The sequence below is a fragment of the Procambarus clarkii genome, chromosome 23 (genome assembly GCF_040958095.1).
Source record: "Procambarus clarkii isolate CNS0578487 chromosome 23, FALCON_Pclarkii_2.0, whole genome shotgun sequence".
In the NCBI taxonomy this organism is placed as follows: Eukaryota; Metazoa; Arthropoda; class Malacostraca; order Decapoda; family Cambaridae; genus Procambarus; species Procambarus clarkii.
In genome coordinates this window covers 30422039-30447947 of record NC_091172.1, presented here as the reverse complement: position 1 = coordinate 30447947, position 25909 = coordinate 30422039, and the positions used below count along the sequence as shown (strand labels likewise).

The following is a 25909-nucleotide window of genomic DNA, read 5'->3' as shown; positions in this document are numbered from 1 at the left end:
TGTGGAAGGTAACCCCAAGCCCCAAGGGCAGTACTTACAGGGAACTTAGGGAAAGGAATGCTAGGTGCATGCAACCTGAGTACTAGAGAATAACTCCTGGCTCTCGCACCCCTACAAGACAGCCACCACAGTCAAAGCACAGTGCTGAAACTATGTCTGGAGCCAGAGCACACAACCAAAGCCTCTAGCATCAGCCTAAAAACTTAAGGGTAGATAGCCGGCGTGTGGGGTCTGGGGCTCCCCCTTCCTGCTCCTGGGGAGGGGAAAGCTGCGCAGACAGTAGCCCGGCGACGTGTGACGTCATGATCGTTTGCTCATTTTGACTAGGGGGAGTTTTATCCACTTGTTTGGCTTTTGGTAACAATAATTTCACCAGAATATGGGTTTGTTTTGGGATGCTTACCTTTCTGGGTGCCTGGGTGCCCAGTTGATGGTAGACATAGAATGCTTCCAACTACATGGGAGTTTCTATAAGCCATTGCTCCCCTAGCCTCTTCTGAGGGGGCCAGGTTCTGGCTCGTGGTCCCCGTAGGCCCATAGAACTCCATACACATGACTGATGTCAAAGTCTGACATTAGCATATCAGCCTAGTAAGCTCCGGGGAGCCATAGGGGCTCCCCCCAGAAACAGGGGGTTTGGCGGGTGCATGGAATCACTTTTGGGTCTTTGTTTAGAGGACGGGCTGGATTGTGTTCCTTCCCTGCTTCATATGCATTGTTTCATGTGTTTTGATTACTTGTTTACCTCATCTGCATATGGCCAGAGTTGCCTTCTCTGGTTGCTGCTGGTGTTTCCATTACCTTTGGTTAGAGGGTATTCCCTGAAAGTGTTAGGAAGTGGACCTCTAATGAGGGCCCTACTCCTGTTAGAGCAGGTTTGTCTCCTCAGTGAGGACTGGTGGTGTTGGGGTGGACTGTAGTTTGCTTGTTTCTAGGGATGAACTGGGTGTGAGAGTGCTTACTCTTTGGTGACCAGGCCTCAGGGACTTTGAGCCCTAAAATCATCACAAGGTAACCATTATCATTTCAAGGTTGGCTCCAGTGGTGACTCAAGCCTTACCTCACCACATTTTGTCCTGGTCATTGGTTTGTTGTGCATTTGTGGGTCTGCATGTTCCATTCCTCTGCCAGGTATTTTTTCGTGGTGTTGGCATGCTTCATTTAGCCTGAAGTTCAATGCACTCTGTTCTTGGGAGCTGCATTTTGGCAGTACTGTACAGTGCGACCTCGATTATGCGGATTGATCATTACCTATGGTTGTCCGAAAAACTGAAATTTTGAAAAATTGAAGTTGTGATTGTGTGACATAATTTTTTTGGCAAATTTTATTTCTTATCAAAAATAATAAACGCCCATTTTGGTATCAATTTTAATAGACACATTTGCTAAAAATCCTTGTAGTGGGAATGTACCAAAATATATGTATGAAATTAAATTTTTGTGTACAGGTGTTTGGTTCAAATGAGTGTCTGTCACCAACAAATCACGATGAGACTTCTTGTTCAATAAGGGTGAACTTCAGTTAACTGGACATGTGCTAGTAAATTGAAGTTTGGAATCAGAATTTTACAGATTCGGTTAATCCGAGAATCCTTGTACAGTATTGGGAATCCGTATAATTGGGGCCCCCGCCATTTCTCTCTATTTGCTGGTGACTCGTGTAGTTGCACTCTTAATCTGTGTTCCATTACCTTGCTCTGAGGCCCAATCGTCCCAGCCTAACATTTATTCTAGGGCACATGATGTATATAAAGATGCTGCTCTAGTAGCATTTTTCTCAAACTTGTCCATAGCAACTATCATGGCCCAGAGATTCTGGAAGTCAAATTGAGTGTTGGCAGCTCACTACCTCCCAGACCTACCTTGATCCCATCAACAATGCATCATAATGGGCCACTTGAACTCATCCCTGAGGTTCAGCACCCCATCACACACCCAATTATTGTGGCTTCAGCTGTCACAGGTAAGTCCATATTTTATTTTATTTTTCCATATTTTTTTTTGTCTGATGAGCCCCATATAAAATAACTTATTGGAGAGAGCCCCATCAGCTTCCTGAAGCTATCATACACAGATGAGTGCTATACCACTAGGTTTCAACAGTTGCAGTGTTTTATTGGCCTTCTGGGAACCATGAGCCAGAACCTGGTACCCTCAGAGAGATGCAGGAAGCTATGGCCTATGAAAATTTTACATTTAAAATTTGATCATACTTGCCACCACTAAGGAAGCACCCAGAGAGTTTGGTGAACCAAAACAAACTAATGCATGGTTTAAAAGACGAGGCCGCAGCCTCAAAATTGCCTCAAAAAAATGAACTCCCCCAACAATGAAAACAAACCACCAAAATGTCATTAAACTAGCACCCGCTAGTTTGCCCCACCTTTCCCTTTGTTTGTGGGGAGGAGGGGGACATACCGGGTCAGCCAGCTCGCTCTACCCTCTGTTTTATCTAAGGCATGCTCTGGTCAGCACGTTGCACTGGCTCCGATCTCTCATTTTCGAGTGGTGTTTTGCCTTTGAGGCTGGTTTTTACATTGTTGTGCATGAACCAGACGTTTAATGTACTTAGAGTTGCATGTACTCAGGGTTCTCTTCCCTGTGCGCACTTTTCATACTGTCCTTGCATGGTCAGAGTTGGCTTTCCTGGGGCTAGAGTTGTAGTGGTCTAGGTTGGGTGCCTTGTTGGATGCCCTAGACCTGCCCCCATTTGCTGTAAATTTAGGGACTCGGATTTGGGGGTGTTGGTTAATTCGACCTTGGTTTCATCTGCACCACCTCTGCTTTCCCAGTACATAGGCCAGTTTCGCCATTCTTCTTCCCCTTCCCCCCTGCTTCCAGCTCCGAAGCATCTGAGGGCTTCAGTTTCAGGGCAGGGGTTAGCTCAGAATGTGGCTTGGGCAGATCCAAAGATGGCCCCTGCCGACACAAGCATGGAGGCAGTCGAGGGTCTAAACCTGCTTTTTCCTTGGACTCTGCCTTTCTTTCCCAGGTGCTGAGCAAGGATGAGAGCTCTGCTCCAGGGCCCTCTTCTAGGCTCGGGGAAAGTCAGATTGTAGCTCTTGGGTTCTCTTTGACACTTTGTGGGCCCTCATGCCTTCTGAGAAGGGTCTTTTGTTGCAGTGCGAGGAGTTTTCATATCCCCTTCCCTGTATAATAACCTGGTTTACACCTTGGTTATAGATCCGGCCTCTTTTGACTTTGGGTCTTCCTCTCCTTATTTGTGTGGTATGAGGTTCCGGAATCATCCTGGCTGGCAGACTATCCCTTGTTTTTCCTTGGGGGTTGGTGCAGGTTTTGCCATACCCTCACACTTGATTGGCAGGAGTTTGTTGTGGGCAACACCTACTGTGTTACAGGTGATTCTGTGGGGGATCTCTTGAGCCTCTGAAAGCATGCCTCTTTGCTCCTCTCCTTCCTGTGACATGGGTCTTGTACAGCTGCATGATCAGGTTCCCTTTCTGTTGGCTACTTTGGTCGCCGATGATCTGCATAACCATTCACACTTGGCTTCTGTCGTGTGTTTCCTAATCCTCCGGGAGCTTCATTCCAATTGGCTCTTGGAGATTCAATATTCCTCAAGCAAGTTTTGCCCACTGGGAGAGAGAAAATGTGAGGGGGTTATGAAGAGAGAGGGAGAGAAGGAGGGAGAATGGGAGGAAGGGAGAGGGAGAAACTAACAAACAGATAGACCCGAACACTACCAAATATTCTCTCCATATGTGCTTCTTAGGGCTCTCTTTAAACCACTGAACTGCGCAACGTGCCTGCAGGCGCTCGACGAGGGGTGCACAACATGCCGCTGGGATTTATAGGTATAGCGTTTGATTCATAACTCCCGCGGCTACATGGGGTTCACATCAGCTTCCTCAGGGCTCTTGTAAACAGACGCCCTTTTTTTTTTAAATTGTGGGCAACATTCGCGGGTGTGAGAGCCTCAATACTGAGTGAGCAACCAAGGCTGGTGCACGCAGCATGAGCTCACAGCACTGCTGTTCAGCTTGTGACCACAGCATTGCCTAATAATATCAAAATATATATGTAACTGGTATTATTTAGCCATGATAGCAGCAGAAAAGCCTGAGTGTGATAATAACTGTGTACAATGTTCAAATATCAGTGAATCAATGCTGTTTACGATGTTCACAGCGCTAGCCACAGCACCAGCATTATTTCGTCCATCTGGGAATCTTCAAACAATTTCTTATGTTACTTTACAAAATGAACTTGTGGTCAATTATTCATTTACAGGATTTAGTGACCAGGATTGTGATAATAGCAGGATTGTGGTGATAATTAGTGCTGTGCGTAGTATTGTGGGAGGAGGAATTTTGGTGAGGGAGGGAGGGAATCGAGGTAGCGTCACTGTGGGTGGCAGCCACTCTTGTTTTGCTCACCATACTAGCTTAGTGGTTCACTGTGGAGAACACATATGTACATAGGTATATACAATGTGTGTATATACCCATGTACATATGTGTATAGTATTGTGGGAGGAGGAATTTTGGTGAGGGAGGGAGGGAATCCAGGTAGCATCAGTGTGTGTGGCAGCCACTCTTGTTTTGCTCACCATACTAGCTTAGTGGTCCACTATGGTGAACACATGTGTACATGGGTATATACAATGTACTGTATGTATATAGTGTAATAACAGTAACAGGAGTATGATGGGAGGAGCCATGTTGGTGAGGGAGGAGGCGTCAAACTCATAGCGTCGTCTGCTGGCTGCTGTGCAATTTATCATGCAGTGTATGGTGGCCACTGTGCTGTTTGGACACAATACCAGCTTACTTGCATAGTTATGGTGAATAAAACATGTAGATATGTATACATAATGTGTGTAAATAGTGTAATAAAAACAACAGTATGCTGGGAGGAGGAATGTTGACGAGTAAGGAGTAAGCTACGTGTTGGAGGAGTGAGGGACGGCTGGTTGGTGTGGCAGCTCACACTCGCGGAGTTTTGAGTGTGGCAGCTCACACTCGCAGAGTTTTGAGTGTGTTGATGGTTAATGTATAGTGTGTAAATATGTTGTAAATATACATAAATGAACATGAAACATTGGATATATGAGCAATATATGTGGACACATTTGTGACACATATAACAGAGTCTTGGGACAGTACAGATGTTCTACTGCCATAATATTGTGTACGTGTTCATTATACAGTACATAGAATTGGCAAGAAAAAAAAAAACAAATATATTTGGAAATGTACTCAAAAAATGAACAAAAAAATATTTGTGGCAATTCGCGCATGTTGAAGCTGGCGCGCGACTGCCCCAGGGAGTCTACGTCACGGACAACCATCAAATCGTGACGTCACACGTCATTTTCCGGACCCCATTGCGGCCAAAGTAAGTACAATTTCTATTTTTTTTTTACATAACTGTGATCAGGGGAAGGTATTTAATATTTTAAAAAACAAAAGAAATTTTTTCCCAAGAATTTATTTCCTGCGCACAGGGGGGGGGGTACCGTATTTGGAAGGTGAGCAGCACAGTGGTTAAGATTTGTTCAAGAAAACTTCATAGCTTGAACTATGAAGTTTTCATAATTTCATATGGAATACAATAATCTGTATTGTATTCTTCATAATTATTCAAATATCTTTAAAGCTATAAATGTGATTGGCATGAAATTTACTGAAGAGTTTAGCTCTATGGCTTAAATTTAGATTTATTCATAAAGATCTTAAGTCAACTTGTATGGTGGAAAATATTTAATATTTCAGTCCATCCTCCTGTTTAGATAGTGGTTATAATAACAATGTGGACCATTGTACATATATTGACATAATGGACAACTAGAAAGTAGAATTTGGTGGTATTGAATTTGGACAAACCAGAGAGGTTTTAATTTGTTGCAATTAAAACCTAACCTAACCATCTTAGGCCTAATGCAGTACACTTGTGTGCTATACAAGGCCTAGGAATATTTAAGTTTGATTTTTAGCTTTATTTTTAGGGGACTCTGTAAAGTGAATAGTATCAAATTCTACTATGTAATTGTCCATTATGTCAATACTGTATATAATAATAATTTATTGTGTCAGGGGACAGGCAGCCAGTTTGTATATACAGTAGATTTTAGGTTTATATCAAGATTACCTCCCCCCCCCAGGGTCAGATTACTGACCCTCTCCAGGATGCAACCCCACAACAACCTGACTAACTCCTGGGTACTGATTTACTATTAGGTGAACAGATGCATTAGGTGATAGGAATGCACACAACCATTTCTGTCCCAGCCGGAATTCGAATCTGGAATTTTCGATTGTGAGTCGAGAACAAACCCAACTGTACTACCAGGATCCTATACATATGATGTATGTATGTACAATATATAATATGTACACTGATGCACATAGTTACAAAAGTACTATCTAAACAGGAGGATGAATCAAATATATCTAGATGTCCTCGTCTTCTTCAGAACTGTTATCTGACTGACATTACTTACTGTACATGTGATCCTTATAGTCTAGATTAATTCCTTTAAAAGAAGTGCACCAGGTTGGAATTTGTTCTAAGTATTAAAATGTGGAATTGAGTGAATGGTGGCATGTCCTGTGACCAAATGGCACAAGGGCGCCCCTGCATTGCCACTTGCTGCTACAGTGTATTTATTATTAGCATTTATTATAATAATAATTATTGTTATTATTATTATTACTATTATTATTATTATTATTATTGAAATACTGTATCATTCTAGTTAGATATACTGTATATAAAACTTAAAATATTGTTGTTTGAAGCAACTATGCTATTTTTAGTTTCACTTACCTCTTTCTGTTACTGGTTTTCTTTTGGCAAAAATCTACGTAGTCCTAACTCTTTTTAACATCTCGCTTTCTGATGTAATGTCTTGACAAACAAGTAAGAATGAAGTAAAACTAAAAATATTAAATAAATAAAAAATAATTAACATTGTTGCAACAAACTAATAACATGTGATTACATATGAAAGCATCAGACCACCTTTATATTAGGCCTGATTGGTCTTTTGTAATCAGAACATGTAAAGTTAAAATAATCTAAATATTTTTATTAAATATTTACTTTATCGGCTTCTGTACCTAGAGCTTTCATTTGAAATTTTACTAATATATTTTCAGTACAATGCTGTTTCTTTAGGTAATAATTGTAAATATTGCTCTTCATCCTTTATCTTACAGTTTTATAATTTTGCAACAAATGTGATACTGCACAGTATTTATAATATTTTTCTTTAACCAAGGCCTTTATAAAATGGAAATACTGTAGTATATATATAAAGTAACTAGTAACTAACATATTTACTAAGGTACCACTTGGCTTGTGCTTTATTATATTTTCAGGACATAAACCTGCCATTCAAAATGTCAGTTAAATTATATGAAAAAATCTTAAAAATCCAGCGATGAATGTAATGAAATGCCAATTTCTGGGGGAGCCCCGGAGGCTCCCTGAAGCTACAATGCTGATACAATGCGAAACTACTAAGTGCCATCACCTGCGGAGTTCTTTTAGGCCTACCAGGGAACCACGAGCCTGAACCTCACCCCCTCTAAAGAGGCACAGAGAGCAGTGGCCCTATGATTAAATTGTTAGTGAATTTGAATAATGTATGCCACCACCAGAAAAGCACCCACAAAGTAAGATAAAACACACCCCTGCTGGTTATGAGGAAATATCAATGGCTCAAACTCACCAAAATAATTCCCCAACAATGTAAACAAACGATCGAAAAGTTATGAAAATAGCACAAGCTCCACCTTGCCCCCCTCGTTTTGGGGGAGGAGAGAGGCAGACCAGGTCAGCCGACTACTCCACTCTCAGTTCTGTGATGATGGTAAAAACTATCTGATTCCCTGGGGAAGGGATGGTATCTGGGAGCCACCGGGGCTCACCCAAAAATTGGCATTTCATTACATTCAATGCTGTTTTTTGGGAGGAGCCCCTTGTGGTTCCTTGAAGCTACCAACCCCAGGGAGAAGGAAACAAGGGAATTAACCCCTAAGCTGCTCTGGGCTATTTGGCCTTCAACACCCAAAGGCCCACAAAAAAACCCAGCGTTGAATGTAATGAAATGCCATTTTCTGGGTGAGACCCGGAGGCTTGCTGGAGTTATAACGGGCTAATGTGTATATATATTAGACCGTGGCAACAGTCAATCGAAGGAGTTCTAAGCCTACTGGGGACCAGAGCCAGAACCTGGCCCTCACCCCCCTCCCCCAAGAGAGGCACGAGGAGCAATGGCCTAAATACACCCCCGTGAAATTGGAAGCAGTCTTTGTCTGCCATCTACCAGGTCAGGCACCCAGAATGGTATGTATTTCAAAACAAACTACTGCTGGTCAAAAAATTGGAAACCGAAAGCCAAGCTAGCAAACAGAATTCCCCAATCAAAAACAAGGAGACAAACATGACAGTCACCACAGCCGCCGCGCATCTATCTGCGCAACCTCCCCATCCCCGGGAGGGGAACAGGGGGTCCCAGATCTCCACGCTGGCAACTCTACTCAGTTCAGAGGCTGATTATCAAAAACGTGAAAAACAGCCGACTGGAGGGAGAGAGGGATGCCGGGGAGTTTCCGGGTCTCACCCAGAAAATGGCGTTTCATTACATTCAATGCTGGTTTTCTGTGGGGAGCCCCTTCGGCTCCCCGGAGCTACCTAACCAAAGATAAGAAGAAAAAGGGACTCACCCAGGAGGCGGTTGTCACTCCTCAACTCAAAGTAGAGACAACAGGTCGCAATCCAAGGCTATACACGCCTGAGAAGGACTAGAAACATTAACAAGGAAACGTGCAGCCAGGACCCTGTTCGACCTCCAATAGCCCCGTGCCCAACCGATAGGTCAGGACATTACCAAAACAGCAGCCAAATGTCGAACTTACAGATGGTGTAGGCATGGGAAAAGACCGCAGGCTGGCTAAACCAAATCATCCTGCGGACAACCTGGGAGACCTGCGCCCTGGATTAGGGAAGAAGGGAAACTGGGTCATCCCAAAACACGTCATCTGCTACAGAGGCCGTAATGCGCAAATAACAGCGAAGAGCCACAAACAGACACAAAACATGATGCACCCCTGGTCGAACCAACCAAGCATCAACAACCCAAGGACCCCTTCGGAAAGCAGCAGACGCATTCTTCGCCAGAAAAGAAGGAGGCGGCTGCAAACGAAGAAAAGACCACCAGGACCGAAAGAGCAGAAACCCCTGCACCGGAGGAGAGCATGAAACTCTCTGACCTGACCCCCAGAGGCCAATGCCAACAAGAAAAAAATTGTAGAAAAAAGTCCTGAATCGAAGGGGCGACCCCAAACCGAGGAGAAGGGAGAAGAGAGCGCCCGATGCAATGAGCAGGACAGCTCAGGCGGCGCATGAGCAGGACAGGTCAGGCTGTGCATGAACAGGACAGCCCAGGCAGCGCATGAGCAGACTGGAGGTGAAAACAATGCCCGAGAAAGCTTGCAGAATGGAGCAGTGACATCCACCTCAAATGCAAGCTACAGCGGCTCCGTCAGCACCACCCGAAACAAGGCGATAGTATCTGGCGTAAGAAGATTGTCCTGAAACAAACAAACAACCGTACCAGAAAACAAAGACAACCTATGAAGATACAAGTGCCGAAAAGACCGCCAGGAAATCTCATACTGCCGTCGAGACGAAACTCACAGGTGGGACACTAACTAAGCCACCTGATCACCATACAAGTGGTGATAAACCCGCGTCAAAAAGACCAGACGTGAGAAGCAGAGAAGATCGAACCAGCCACGTACCGGAATGGACCGATCTGCTGAAACAGGCGGAGCTGCAGGAAGACCCTCGGGTTCGGACATCCAGTAAGAAGTGCCTGAAACCAGGGCTGGACCAGTTACCAAAGAGCCAACAGGACTACTTATTCCTGGTAAGTCTCTCTGAGCTAACCAGGACCCGGAGCAACAACCAAACAGGTGGGAAGAGGTACAGGTAACTCCAACTCGACCAGTCCAGCTGAAAGGCATTGACCCCGATGGCCTCGCAGTCTGGGAAGGGCGCCACATACGCTGGAAGACGCCTCAACCAAGTTGATGCGAAGAGGTCCATCTCTAGGTGCTCGTACTTCCAGCAGTCAACAAAATGAGTTTGTGTCGACTGTCCAAGGGGAATGAACTGAGACAGGCCATCCACCAGTACATCTGACACCCCCTGAACGTGAACCGTCAGGAAAGCCAAACCCAGAGAAGGCAGCAAACAAGTCACCTGAAGCGACCAGCCCCAAAGAGCTAAGGACCTCATCGAACTCCTGCTGTTCACAACAATGAACCATCGAGGAACAGTCCAAATGGAGCCAGAACATTGCTCCTAATCAACACGAACCCTCTGAAGTGAATGTCACACCACTGTGAACTCCCCCCTCCCATCGCCTCGCCAACAGGGCGAACCGTGATACACCGACGACCCCTACGAGAGCCCGACTGAAACTCAGAGCGATCAATGAACCAACAACTCCGCAGGAGGGCCAGTCCCGAATCTGGCACTACTGCCTTACGACGACCGAAGGAACCATGAGACCTGGTGCGACCCTTCCGGGCAGGGCCTCCACGACCCCCCCCCCAGAGAACCTACAAGTCCAAAATAGGCCGTCAACTAGACGAAGCCGCATGCAGAAAATGCACCACCACAGACTCTGCAAACAGCTACGGACAAAAGGGGATGAAAAACGAAGAGCCAGGGCCCAAAACGATTCCCCCCCAAAAAAGGACGAGCACCGCCTCTCAGCATGCGAGACGAGAAGCAAAGAACAGACACTGCCTCCCTCAGAAACAGCACGTACAACTTCAACAAGGCAGCCAGCGCCCGAGCTGCCGAAGCAAGCACATCGGACATTGGCCCAGAACCCAACTCCTCCAAACCCACCACAAACCAGTCCGAAGACAGCTCCAGCAGAGAAAAGAAGCGCATGACGGAAGCCAAGTGCCCATGGGCGCCCAAATCCTCGGCCACTAGAGATGCCGAAAAGGAGGGAACCTGCACGTGAAGCCGCACCCGACCACCATCATAAGGAAGGGCGGGGGAGAACAAGCACGCATGAGGTGCTCCAACTCGCCCCCCCCCCAGGAAATCTGAACGACCATAGTCAACTCTCGCCATTCAAGTGGACAGTCTGACAACGAATGCCAATCCCCCAACGAAAGAAAAGGCAGTCTGCCAGCCAGGAAGACTCCGGCACCTTGTAATGCACCCAATAAGGAAAAGAGGAGCCAAACTCAAAAGGAGAAGGCTTCATTATCAAGGCGTAATCTGGGTCTCCCAGGAGGTAAGCTGCAAGGGCCTCCCACACCTTCCTCGGTGGGATGCAGGAAGTCAAAATCTTCCAGAAGGAGGGAACCGAAGAACCCAAGGCAACTTGGAACCGAACCCGGGGAGGAGTCGAACTCATAACAAAATCGTACAGGGAGGGGATAGGGAAAACCTCTCTCTCTGTAACAACAAGCCCCATGCCGAGGGTACCAAACACCCAAGCAGGGACAAGTGGGGTCCCAGGCCCCCCAAGTCAACTCCTCCTCCAGCCCCGGAATCCTCCACATCAGGACCCGGGGCCGAGCCATCCTCCAAACCCTCTGCATTTGAAGAAAAAGCAGAGTCTACCGGAAAAGCAGGGATGAAGGGGGCCCGCTGGCGTGTCTCAAAAGCTCCGGCAGGTGGTCCAGGCTCGAATGCCTCCGCCGCCAATCCGGAAGGGGCAATCCCCGAAGCCGCCCGAGTCTCACTACCAGTATAATTCAGTGGGGCAGCTGCGTGGCATCTGGAAAGGCAACCAACCTCGCATGTTGCTGCAACCTAAACCTCGCGTGCAACACTTAAGCTGCCTGTAACCAATTATCAGTCTAAGTGGACTGGGTGAATGGAGTACAAGCAAAGAACACCACTCGCAGGACTCCAGGTCAGAGGTGTCACTGACCCCAACAGGCAGCTAGGCGGAGGCAGACGATTAGTGTCACCCTGAGACAAGGGGACAAAGCAACCTTCAAACTTGCACAAGGCGAGGTGGGACTCGGAGGTCTCCTCCATGGGACCACTGAGCCCCAAAAGGGGTTTCCAGGGCCTTTAAGCTGACTGCTAAGGGAAGCCCAAGCAAGGTACTGCTAACTGGTTATCTCAGAGCTACCAAGCAAACAACTAAAAGCTGAACCCCTACAACTTGTCCAAGCATGGGGACCTAGTGGAGGGCCATCAAACACCTGCAAGTGGTCCTACCACCACACCAGGCAGACTTGCACCAGGCAAATCAAAACAAAACCAAAAGAAAAACCCTGCAAAAGCACAATGTCTCCAGGTGAACAAAACCAGTCGCTATGCGTATATCAGACAGCTGCACAGTACCTCGCGCCCCAGTCAGTGACGAAACTACCTCCTACCCAAGGGAAAAAATGAGTAAGAACCTCCCCAACTGAACCCCCAAGGGCGGGCAATCACCTAGCAGCGAACGATCCACACGGACGTAGCTGCTCCTGAACGGCTCATGGAAAATAACCCTGAGGCCGCAAAGGCAGTACTTATGGGGCACCTAGGGAAGGTGGCCCTAGGTGCATGCAGCCCTAGTACTCTTGTGTTACTACTGGCTCACACACCACCAAAACAGAGCAACAACACCGCACTGCAGCACTGCGCAAAGAGTGGAGCCAGAGCGATCGACCGTCACCAACACAACAGAGTCTTGAATTGAGGAGAGTTGCCGGCGTGGAGGTCTGGGACCCCCTGTCCCCCTCCTGGGGAGGGGGTTGCACAGACGGATGCGTGACGGTTGTGGTGACGTCATGTTTGTTTCCTTGTTTTTGATTGAGGGAGTTCTGTTTGCTAGTTCGGCTTTCGGTTTGCAATTTTTTGACCAGCAGTAGTTTGTTTTGAAATTCCTACCTTTCTGGGTGCCTGAGACTGCTTGCAATTACACAGGGGTGTCTTTAGGCCATTGCTCCTCGTGCCAATCTTAAGGGGGGCCAGGCTCTGGCCCGGGTCCCCGGTAGGCTTAGAACTCCTTCGATTGACTGTTGCCATGATCTAATATATACAGATCAGCCCGTTATAGCTCCGGGGAGCAGAAGGGGCTCTCCACAGAAAAAAAATAAATTATTGCATCTTATAAAAGTGTTCATTTGTGTTCCCTGATTATGGGAAAATAATAATAAAAAATTGTAGGTGGCCTATTTTGGCCGCAATAGGGCAGGGAAGTCTAGCAAAAAAGAGGCGTTGACAGAGCAAGCGCCGGAGGCGGTCAGATCTGCTTGAGCTGTCAGGCGGGAGTTGCCACAAAGATATTATTACCTAATTATTTCAATGTCTCTGATTGATTTTTTCTAAGTTTTTTTGCAGTAATATTATTTAATAGTGTGTAGTGTGATATATTTATATAATAAAATGTGTGAATCATCGCTATACAGTGGTACCTAAGCTTACGAATATAATCCATTCCCAGAGATGGATTGTAAGCTGAATATTCGTAAACTGAAGTGAATTTCCTCATACAAAATAATGTATAAAGTGAATTAATCCATTCCAGACTTCCCCAAAAATTAACTTCAAAGTAAGTTTTATACCTAATTCACCCAAATCTTCAGTACTAAAGTATGTACAAGTTATTACTTACCTTTACTCATGACTCTTGTTGTCATATGGAAGATGGTGATGAGAGGGGGAGGAGGAGAGGTGTTACTGTTCGGAAGGGGATTCCCCCTTCCATTATAACATCAGGCAGTGATGACTTCTCTAGGGTACACTCTTTGGCATGTTTTGCCTGCATACCACTAAGGCCTGCTTATGGCTCACTGCTTGTTTTTCTCACTAAAACCTTTCTAGCAACACTTGTTTTTCCCTACATTGTAACATTTGTCTGAAGTGAGACATCACATTGTCATTAAAAAGGTTAACACAATGGCCTGCTACAGCTTAATTTGGGTGACACTTTTCAGCAAAACTTTGCAATCTTCCCATACTGCACACATTTTCTTAATAAATGAGGAAAGAACATCGTCTACTTTACATCAACAACCCTCATACCATTTTCATGTTTATGAATAATCTTGTATTTTTCATCTATGGTCATTCCCACATGTGTTTTCTTGGCTTGAACCTCACCACTGGCTTTCTTGGGACCCATTGCGAGATATATAATGACAACTTTTATGTTCAAATACCCAAAAATCCGAAAAAAAGTAATTCTTTACGAAGAATTCAGGCGCAATTGTCACTAGGCGGGAGGCATTGATAAACTGAGGCGTGATCACCATTCCACCACGCACTAGGTCGGCCATACACGTATCAACAAACTTTGTTTCCCGAGGAAAGGCTCATAACCCGATTCAGATTTTACGAAGAAATTGGGCTTGTAATCCGAAAAGTTCGTAAATGGGGGAGCATTCGCAAACGGTGTCACTGTACTCAAAAGTATTGTGATCATATTAGTGATTCAATTTCTATGTTCATAAAACAATAAACAAATAGTTCGACCCAGAGAACCCGAGTTGGGACCAGAAAAAGGCAAAACCAACCAAAGGTTCTCAAACCCCCCAAACACCCATTCTAAGATGATCTGATGAAGACGAGGAGAGGAGGCAAACACGGAGAGGCACAAGAAAACAACCCCAGAAACCTGTAATTCAGAAGCTAAACGCCACTCAAGCGAGCAGGAGCAACAAATCCATGCCCAGCTCCCAGTTTACATGAAATATTTTTTTTTTTTAACAGAAGAGAAAACAAAGAGGTGTCTGCCAGCTGGGACCACTCTTGAATCTCATACATCCAACCATGACCTAAGCAAAATTCGGGTTGCACAGAAGGTATGCACAGAGAGCTTTCCGAGCCTCCACAGGGGAAGGTGGGAAACCAGAAACCACCAAAAATGATGAATCTGAGGAACCAAAGGGCAGCCAGAAGTGAACCCTAGGGAGAGGGTGACGGTCACCCTTGTCTCAGGGTGATGATCACCGGTTTTTGCCTCCGTCATGCTGCTTGTGGGGTCGCTGACACCTTCAACCTGGGATCGAGCGGGTCTTGTTGCCCACTCATTCTCCAATTTACCCTTTCTACTTCAGAAGATCTTGGGGTCAAGCGGCTGTCGAATTGCTTGGAAGGTTTAGGTTATTGCAACGCCTTAGGTTGGTTGCCCGTTCAAATGCCTCTGGGCTGCCCCGTTTTGGTTAGTTCAGACTTGGAGGGGCGTTGGTCATTTCTACCTTGGTTCAGTCCACACCCCTGAGTCCTTTCCCTGTTGTTGTGGTTCCTCTTCTGCTGGCTCCCTGCATCTTCTTTCCCTTCCCCCCCCCACCCCCGCTGCTGAAATCTCCCTAACGTCTGAGGGTTTCGTAGTTGGGGTGGGGTTTAGTTGGGGATGAGACTCGGGCGGCTCTGAGGGCTGCCCCATTCATTGCAGGGATGGAGACCTTTAAGCCTGCTCCTCCCACCGAGGGTTCTGGGTCAAACCAGCAGGGCCCTCTTCCTGTTGTCTTTTCCTTGGACTCTGCCTTTCTTCTAGGGTGGGGGGTGTGGAGGGCGCCTCTGCCCTGAGGCCTCTATAGCGGGTTCCCGGGGCTGTGGTGGGAGTCCACTGTTTCTGGGGCTGTTTGCCCCTGCTTGGGCCCTGTACCATCTGGGTGGGAGGGGGGGGGGGTTTATTCCCTCATTCCCATCTGCTTTGCTTTCCCCCATTTGCTGGGGTGATTTCGGCTCCTTTACATTGGACGCTTTTCCTTTTGTTTTGGTGGCCATTTTGCTTTTCTGTGGGCGCTTCCCCGCCTGGCCACCAGGGCAGCACTGCGGCTTGTTTGTTTAGATGTGACTGCTGGGGGAGTATGCTCGCATTATGGGGCGTTTTTCACCTCTGTCTGGAGTTTATTATCCTCCTGTTGCCGTCTCTCTGTTTCGTTCTTTCTTTCGGGGCTTCCTAGCCTGTCTGTTCCTCTGGGAATGTTTGGGTGTTGATCTTTTTGCCCGGTCTAGTGTTTTATGTCTGTGTTTGGGTTCTGGGCACTGATTTTGTACCCAGATTCTGTGTCCTGCATGCTCTGCTGGCTCCCAAGTCTTCGGGCCTCAGTTTTCGGTCCATTTTCTGACCATTTTTGCCGAGGGTTCTGTCAGGATCATGTGTCTGGCCCTTCCTTTCTGTGGTGCATTTTCTGCCGGCAAATGTGGTGGTGTTTGGCTCCTCCTGGGTTCGTTTCTGGGTTCCTTCTGTCTATGTCTGTTAGGTGTTCGGGTGTTGGCCTACCTCGACAACTGGTTAGTGTGGGCTCCCAGCCAGTCTGCTTGTCTGCTCGCCAGAGGGGTGGTTCTTTCCCAGCTCACCAGGTTCCGGTTCCTGGTGAACTGGGGGAAGTCCCATCTGGTTCTGTCCCTGGTTCGGACCTGGCTAGGCCTCATTGGGGACTCTCAGACCGCTTCTGTGTCTCTCCCACCCCCCCCTGCAGTGTTGCTGCAGCTGCAGTCCTTCCTCCTGCTGTTCTTGAGGGGAATATCCCGGGTCTCTTGGCGGTTGCTAGAGCAGTTGTGTGGGAGTCTGAACTTTGCTGTGCTGGTTTACTCACCAGGTCGGGTCTGGATTCGGCATCTGTTTTGGTTCTTTTGGGGACGTCCCTTCCGCCTCTCTCGCGACCGCTGGGATCACCACAATGGGCATTGCGTCGGTTGCTGCATTCCCGGTGTCCTCTTCGGCTTTTTCAGAGTTCAGTGCCTTGGTGCCTCCCTAATCCCTAGCTCGATGTGTTCACAGATGCTTCATCGCTCGGCTAAGGTTTTATGCCCAGTGCTCACCAGGCTGACCTGGGCCGGTGGGCTTCGTCCTTCCGTTGGGCTCACAGCACAGTGCGGGAATTTGTGGCAGGTTGGCTTTCGCTGCAGAGGGTTCGGGTCGCTTGGGGCTCTATGATTCGGCTCCATTTGGACTGCGCTCCGGTGGATCCTTGTCTGAACTGCAGGGAATTTTCTTTGGTCTTTGGCTCTTTGGGGCTGGTCACTTCGAGTGACTCGTCTTCTGGATTCTTGGGGTTTAGCTCTCCATACGGCTCATGTCCAGGAACTGCCCAACGTCCTGGCAGATGGCCTGTCCAAGTTCATTCCCCAGTCCACGGAATGGACGGTTGATGCCAACTTCTTCCGTTGGCTCTGCCAGATGTACGGGTGGCTGGTGGTGGACTACTTCGTGTCACCGAAGTCCTGGCATCTCCTGATATATATAGGGGAAGGGCGCAAGGGTCTGGGGTTCCCGTCTCTCCCTTCTGGGGGAAGGGGGTCTAGCTGCACAGACAAGTAGCACGGTAGCGGTGGTTAACGTTTGCTTGTTTGATTGTTTTCTTTGTTTTCTTTTGTGGAGTTCTGTTTCTATTCGGTCCTAGGTTTTTTGCAATCTCCTACCATGTGGGGTTTGTTTTGAGATACTTACCTTTCTGGATGCCTAACCCTGGTTGATAGCAGACAGGGAATACCCCCAAATACAAAGAGGTTTCCCTAGGCCATTGTTCCCTGCGCCTCTCTCAGGGAGTCAGGTTCTGGCTCGTGGTCCTCGGTAGGCAGAACTCCATTGACTAAAGCCCCAGACTAATATAGCATATATTAGTCCTATAGCTCCAGGAAGCTTCCAGGGCTCACCCAAAAAATGCTGTTTCATTACATTTAATGCTGGCTTTTTCAACATACTTTCCAGTCACAGAATGTTCTTTGAGTAAGCTTTTAACAATATTTAGTACTGTATTTGTTTACAGCTTTTTAGAGAATGTCGTTCTGTTGCTGTGATCATACTCCTGAGCAGTTGGCTGAACAGGCAGAAGATTTGAAAGATGGCTTTCCTGCAAGATCCCTTCCTTACATTGTTAGACAAGCAACATGGGAGTAGTATTCCCACATGACTCAGGGTTGAAGGTGTCATCAACCCAGCAGGCAGCATGGCAGAGGTAGAAATGTATGACCATCTCCATGTGGCACAGATGATGCACAGCCATTGAACTCACTCAAAGCTAGTGTGGATTCAGCAGGAATATCCAATGGACCACCAAACCCACAAGGGTTTTTCCATGGTCTGCAGGGAATGGCCCCACAGGAATTCCAGGCACTGGGATTGCTATGCTGGAACCCCGATTAGGAAATAGGTCATCCTGTTTTTTTTTTAAACAAGAAGGGAAATGCCATAACATGTGTTTCTTGTTATGGAACGAAATAGGAAGGGAAGAGTCGAATGGACACATGAATTTGTGTAAGTAGGCCAACCCAGCTCACCAGAGGCTGAGAAATTCGATTTTATCATGCCTTGGTTAGATTATGTGATCCCCAGTGTGTCCTGCCAGTCAAAAGTTCACACCCAACCTGAGGAAAGACCGAAAGCCAAAAGTAAATTGACCTACATAGGGCAAGGACTACCACAAGTGAGGAAGTCCCCTAATGGAGCAAACCTTGAACACTCCGGGGAAGAGAACACTGACAATGCAAGGGCAGTGCTAGGAAGCACATTGGGAAGAAAACCCTGTGCACATGCAGCTCCAAGCACCCTATACCCCTGGCTCATGCACCATAAATATGCAGTGGAACAGCCACAAAGGCAAAAAACGACCACTTAGCTGAAGCAGAACATGGGAGCCAGAGTGAGAGAGAGAGGGCACCACACACTCTGTCTACCATAAGCAAGAACTGAGGGTAGAGCAGCCAACTGACCCAGTCTGCTGCCTTCCTCCCCCAAAATGAGGGTGGGAGATGGGGCAAACGAGTTTGTGCTAGTTTCGTAACTTTTCAATCATTTGTTTACATTGTTGGGGAAAAGCTCTTTTGGTGAGTTTGAGGAACTGATGTTTCCATATAACCAGCAGTGGTCTGTTTTGTTTTGCTGACTTTGTGGGTGCTTCTCCAGTGGTGACAGACATGATCAAAATTCACTGACAATTTGATCATAGTGCCACTGCTCTCTGCACCTCTTTAGAGGAGGGGCCAGATTCTGCCTCATGGTCCCTGGTAGGCCTAAAAAAATCTGCACCTAGTAGTACCTAGTAGTTTGGCACTGTATCATTGTAGCCCCCCAAAAACAAATTTAATGGGGCTTTGAATAGGATAGATAGATATATAGGAATTACAATAGAAAGTACAGCAGGCATAGGCCAAGACTCTCTAAAGGAAACTGTAGTTTCTTATTAACACTCCTGGTGATGTGGTAATCTCTGGTTCTTTGTAGGGCATGAGTATGAGCCTAGGGTATGTGAGTGGCGGCAGTGGGGGGGTTGGGGTAGCCCCAGCTGGGGGTGTAGGAGGGCAATATATGGCAATGGTCCCGCCCCAGCAGCCCCCAACCCCCACATCCCACGCCCCTCCCCAGCTCTTCACAACCTTCTTTAGGCCTTCTGTACAGGTGGGTAGGACCTTGTGCATGAACTTAGTGGGTAGATTTAGATTTGACCAGTAACTTTAGAACTGGATAAAATGGCATGTGTTCTGTAATTAGTAGCTTGTAATACAATGTTTCATATGTTTATTATTCGTGTGATATCAGTCATAAATGTGCCACTGATAATGGAGCAAAGGTATAGTTGGTAATAATATGCATTGCTCCCAAAACAGATGATGGGTGGGTCAGCAGGAACTCCTCCACCACAACCTGTGTTGCAGTATGGGGGTGGTGCAGCCCCACCTACAGGCCCTCCAGGGACTGTCACCCCACATCCTCCTGTGTTTGCTAAGCCTTATATGGGGCCAACCATGCACACCATCATGCCAGGACACTTACCAGACCAATCAGGTATAGGCAAGGATGACAAGCGGCTTATGACCATGACACAAAACATGGGTGGTGCTCCTGGTGGCCCCACAGCTCAACTACTGGCTAGACCTTACTCCATCATGCAAAGTTAGTTTTATTCTTGTTTAGTCTTTTAAAGCCTCTCATAAATTACTTGCTAAGTCCCCTTGCACAACTTACCAGTATAAAGAATCTGAAATAGAATTCGCCTGTACAGTATTTTCTTGAAAAAGTATGTGGAAGCTATTGTTAAAGCTGTGTCTCCCCTTTAAGGTGATATGCGGATATTTGGGGGAACAAGCGGGCTTCCCAACACAGGTGGGATGAGTGGTGGCAGCCTGCCTGGTGGTGGGGCTCCAGGGCACATACGGGCTGCACCTTTACTTCTTGCAGGGGCGCGCCCGAGACACCCAAATGCCTTCACGCCCACCCCACTTGCCCCCCTCAGTCTAGCAAGACCACCTAAAGTGCGCAGACAAAGGTCACGAACTTCTTATGTCCGTAGCACTGAAGTTATGACACCTCAGCTGTCAGTGGAAGGCCAAGAGTCAAATGATTGAAATTATTATCCTGCTATGCTTTGAAGCAATCATCTCAAATCAAGCTTTTACAGTGGGAATAATATATATATATAGATAAAGTAAAGTTATGTGATGCTTATCACAAAGTTTACATGTATCTCCTAGATAGGTGCTGCAGTGATGGTTGATGAAAGCCTTACGTAGTGTCCGTTGAGTTCTGTATGTTTTCAACACCCAATCTGTTGAATGTTATAGGCTGTGTTGAGGATTATAAGTGTAGTGGTAGTGCAGTGGATAATCCTCAAACACAGCCATTTAAAAACGCCATGTTTTAATATTGTAAGAAAGTACAGATATATGTAGAACTGCAAGGTGCAAATAAATTTATTTTTTGAGAGTTTCTGACTAACTAGAATTACTGAAAGAATGTGAATACAGTATATTTAATATGCCAGCAATGTAATACCTCAGAGTCGTTACCTATATGGTGCAGTATTAAAAAAGAAACATGCAGACATCGGTTTGGAGAGACACTCAAGTTAATTAATACAGTTGTGAGAGAATGATTTTAGTGTTATTATCTTTTGAATTAATTTTTACCACTGTAATATTAATTCTGCTCCTTAATATCTTTAAGGCTGCATCTTCACTCATGATAACATGACTCATTAGTCATAACAGTATGGTACTCATTAGTCATGGCAATAAGGTACTCATACTCCATATACCTAAATGGTTTTTAATAACCTGTTACATCTTAACCATTCATACTACTGTATTTTCATGATTTTCCTTACATTTCATGTATATTAGTCACCTAACCATTTCCATTCATAAGAGCATCAACTCGAAGCCATCATTCCCAAAGACCGTCAACTCCTAAATTACTCATGCATTCTCAGTTTTTTTCATAATCATGTAAACATACAATATATTTATCTATCTCTTTGCCATTGTAATTCAGATTTTTAACCTTGATCATTCTGTCTACTAAATAATTTATATTTTAGAATTGGTTTACAAAATGTTATTACCTGTATATTACTGGGCTTGCATTCACCTTTCTTATGTGCCTCTTATAACTGTTGCCCTAAACAATGTCATTTCTCAACACATTTAAATTGGAATTTTACATTGTTTCTAAAACTGTCACATAATTTAAAATTTAAAAGTAATGTTAATGCAATCTTCTAAATATGTGTGTTATTTAAGTTGAGTGCATCTCCTGAACGTAATATTAAAATCTTCTGATATAAACAATGTAATGGAAAAGAAATCTTGGCAGCAATAATAATAAACTTCTTGAAAAATCTGCAACTGAATGCAAAAACTTGATATTTGCATGGTGGAACATGTAGGAATGCAGTCATATAAAGTGTAAAGGAGTCTTGTCTAAGCAGATTAAGCAAGGATAATGTTGGTAATAAATAAATAAATAAATATATATATATATATATATATATATATATATATATATATATATATATATTTTTTTTTTTTTTTTTTTTTTTTTTTTTTTTTTTTTTTTTTTTTTTTTTTTTTTTTTTTTTTTTTTTTTTTTTTTTTTTTTTTTTTTTTTTTTTTTTTTATAAGAGTACCACCTCTAGCTGGAAGAAGGGGGACCCATAGCCTCGGAGGAAACCACGCATAACGCATTAGAGGGAATGTTTAGATCCCCTCCAATACAGTTTCTGTGTGCTTTTCTCCTACCACCCCCTTCCTTGAATATTTTTGTGCTTTATTATGCATTTGATGGTTACAAGATATACATGGGTTGATACAAAAATAATAATGCAAAAAGGTGCTTAAAGGTTATGGATCTCTTGAAGAACACAACAATGGGAAACATTGATGAATGTCACAGACGGGTTCGATCATTGTTGCAAGTCAAACACTTCTTCGAATTCCTCTGAAGTTGGACTAGTGCCCAAGACGCAACAGGCATTTCCTCTCTGAATCGCAACACTGAGGCGCTGGAACAAGAAACTTTTTGCTCTCTGGTCTTTTGTAGCGCCGATCAATTTGTCCCCCAATTCCTTCAGGAACTTCAATGCACATTTTCCCCACGAACCGAGGGTCTCCGAGCCGATCGGAACAAAGCTGTAGCAGTGTGCTAGACCTCTGTATTTAATAATTTTCTGCGATTCCCTGAAAGAAGCAGCACCACCGCTTTCACGTGTGCTGTAGTGGAGGTAGGTACTGGCCAGTGTGGCAGCGCACGTGTAGTCCCATACCACTTGCTTACCATCCTTCCAAGGTAGCAAGGTGACCCCATCAGGGCGCTTCTGAGGGTCGTTAGGTCTGGATAAGTGTGGTTCTCTTTGTGCCGGGCAGCGGGCTGTGGCGAGGCTCCTCTTGATGATGTCGTTGACTTCTTCATGTCTTGCAATTTTACCCTGTGATTTACGACATACCAGACCATGACGACCATATTGGTCTGCCATCGCAGTTCCGCAGATGCACCTATGTTCGGTGAGGATGGGGGCGGCAAGGCGAAGGGCAACTCCAATGCGGAGAGCGTCATGACTGAGGCGAGTTCCCAGGGCTGCATTGGGCACAGCAAATAAAAAATCCCCGGCGTGGGGTGCTGTTACCGCTAGGAGGCGGGCTTTGTTTTCAGCATCAGCGTTGTCAATCATTGCTGTGACAGTCTTTTCCATTATGGGGCTATCCCAGTGGGCCTGCTTGTGGTCTTTTGGGACTTGTGGTCGGGGTTGAGGGTGTGCAATGGTGTCCCATTGTCTGGCTGCTTCGATGAACGTTTGATCACGAGTTCCCGCTGTCTCTCTCATACGCTCTGGTAGGATCTGCCCTACCAATTCGTTGGCTGCTGTACATGAGGATAAGAATGCTGGAAGTGCTACCTCAGTTGCCTTTCGTATGCCTATCCCTCCAAATCTCACTGGTAGTGTTGCTTGGTCCCACTGACTGTCATCTAAATCTAGGTTGAGCGCCTTCCTGAATATTGACCTGAGGAGCTCATCATATTGATTTAGAAGTGGGTTGCCAAAAGTTGGTGCACACCTTAAGAAGTATGTTAGCCTGGGCAGGGTAAGGCACTTTGTGAGAAGGTAGAGGGCATCGTGGGAGTCCAAGTCCCCAATTCTCTCTTCCATCCTCTTTAGGTCTCTAAACTTTTCGTCAAGGACTGCAGCAATGGCATTGTGGCCCAGAGGTGCTCCGAGTAGTGTGCTGTCGGTAGGTTTAACGACTGAGGCTTCTGGTAGAACTGATTTCACTGCTCTAATGATTACTTCACTAGATGCAATAATTTCGCACTTGGAGGGGCTAAGAACGAGACCCATGGACTCCCCCCGTGTCTTCACCAGCTGTAAGTCTTCTAGCAGGGAATCTTGTGTGCCTGCCAGAGTGCCGTCATCCAGGAACCAGATGTTGAGCTCGCTGGACAGTCTGGTTGTAATTTCTCGAACCGCTATGCAAAAGAGGAACGGTGCAAGTGGGTCACCCTGTTGAATTCCCTCTGCTGAGGTGACTTCATGTTTGCCAAACAGGAGGGTTGAGTCTTTGCTGTAGCCTGCTGACACAAACGGGAGAATGCTTGGGCAATGTTCCTGGACTGCAGTGAGGATTGCTTCCCTTTTGACCGAGTTGAAAGCGTTTTTAAAATCTAATTTTACTACTGCCTGGTCTTCAGTAAGAGAGCTAATGTAGGCTCGTGCAGCATGAGCCGCTGCTTCACAGCCTTGGGGGACTCCAAACCCCAGCTGGTTGGGTTGCAGCATGGTGGCTGCTTCCGTTCGGATACTTCTGACAGCAGCCCTTGCAACTAGGCGGCGAAGGGTATTACCAACGGCAATGGGTCTGATTCCTCCCCCCTTCTTTTTGAGGGCACATAGGGATGCACCAAAGAAGAATGGTTTGATTTCATCAGGGATTAACCCGGCGAGGCAGTTGTTGACAAACGTTGTGATTTCTGTCAGGAGCGCTTCTGCAGCTGGGCCAAGAACAGGGTTCACCATTTCCTTCACATGTTGAGGTCTTACCCCTGTGTAGCCTCCTGGGGAGCCCGGGGGAAATGAAACGATAGCTTTATAAACCTCTGACTCCCGGAGGACGAGAGGTTCCTGATTAGGGGCGAGCCTGACCTGTGGGGGAGGTCCACCTACGGCCCTGACGGGGTGTTTTTCTCTCAGTGCTTGGGCTGTGGTTTCATCCCTGGGCAAAATTTTGTCCTCACTTGTGATTAACCTGAGTGCCCCGACTGTATTGCCCTCTTCAATTTTCTTGCTGACTTGGGTACCTAATTTTCTGTTGTCGCTGATTGTCGTACTTGGTCTGCCTCGGCGGTGTTTGGTGTGTTTGGGGAGGCGGACTAGGTTGTCAGCCCTCGGAAAATCCCTAATTGCTTTATTGACGGATGAGGCCAGTGTCTTGCCTCCTCTGTCTGGTACACCTAAGCATGCATTGCCAAAAAGTAACAGATTGTGCCAGGCTTTGATGGTATCAGGTGCAACAAGGTTATTTGACCCTCTGTTGACTTTTGCGATGAGGTCCGTGTATTTCCCTGCAGCAAAAGAGCGAGAGGCCTTTGGGATGTGGGTGAGTGTCCTGGTTGACGTTGCTTTAATTGCCTCTAGCAGGTCGTCTGTTGCAATGTAATCTGTTGCGATTTGTACTGGTGCAACAGGCTCCTGAGTGCTGCCTCCTCCCACGGGAGGCCTCCCTGACCCAGGACAGTCACCATGCTGGCGTATGACTCTGGAAATATATATATATATATATAATAATATATATAATATATATATAAATAAATAAATATATAATATATATATATATATATATATATATATATATATATATATATATATATATATATTATTATATATATATATTATTATATATATATATATATATATATTATTATATATATATATATATATATATATATATATATATATATATATATATATATATATATATATATATATATATATATATATTATATATATATTTTATATATATACATACATACATACATACACATTAAATGTATAGTAATTTATATACCATCCAGGATAAGGCTGCAACATACATACTATATAATGCAGAAAAAACAATAATCACCAACCACAAACTACACTCTCAAGGTCCATTAATTATTACCATTCAGTTTTTTCAAATATAGATTACATTTTTATTTGTTGAGAATCAGGTTCTAAATATCTTGTTTACTGAAAATAATAGTTGCTAGAGCAAAAGGCTATTTAAATACTCAACTGTGTAATTAAAATTCACTAAGAAATGGGCTACGGTTACATTCATAAGTACAGCATATTGTTATCGAGTGACTTAAGAGCTAATATAACATAAAATAGTAGTAGTCTGCCTCCAGAACTTGAGAATTGAAGAGGAAATAAAGATTGCGAACAAAGATATTGAAGATAAATATATTACATTAATGAGGTGAGAGTGTACAAGTGTCAGTGAGCTACAACTAAATTTAGAAGACTAATGTTGCTAATTCTCTACGAGAAATGTGTCCAAATTATATACCCACTGAAAAATGCTGTTTTGTAATTCTTGTAGTGAACTCTTTTTACCTGTTCTGCAACCTGCCATGCACTTTTAAAAGTATTTAATGATGCAGAAATCTTTATTATTCACTATTTTTGTACAGCTATTTGAAACA

The 25909-nt window shown here is 45.3% G+C and overlaps 1 protein-coding gene across 19 annotated transcripts in view; it reads left to right on the top strand.

Annotated features, from left to right (window-relative positions):
- The window catches only part of LOC123763958 (cAMP-regulated phosphoprotein 21), a 257113-nt gene extending 235402 nt beyond the window's left edge, over positions 1 to 21711 (top strand). For 14 of the 19 annotated variants that reach the window (XM_069330057.1, XM_069330053.1, XM_069330049.1 and 11 more), the window contains 3 exons: positions 19178 to 19351; positions 19561 to 19846; positions 20012 to 21711. In XM_069330057.1, coding sequence (XP_069186158.1) covers positions 19178 to 19351; positions 19561 to 19846; positions 20012 to 20298 — 747 coding nt within the window. In that variant the 3' untranslated portion in view covers positions 20299 to 21711. Of the gene's footprint in view, positions 1 to 19177; positions 19352 to 19560; positions 19847 to 20011 lie in introns of those variants that run through there. The other 5 variants (XM_069330066.1, XM_069330065.1, XM_045751321.2 and 2 more) reach the window with 2 other exon arrangements.
- The last annotated feature ends 4198 nt before the right edge of the window (positions 21712 to 25909 follow it).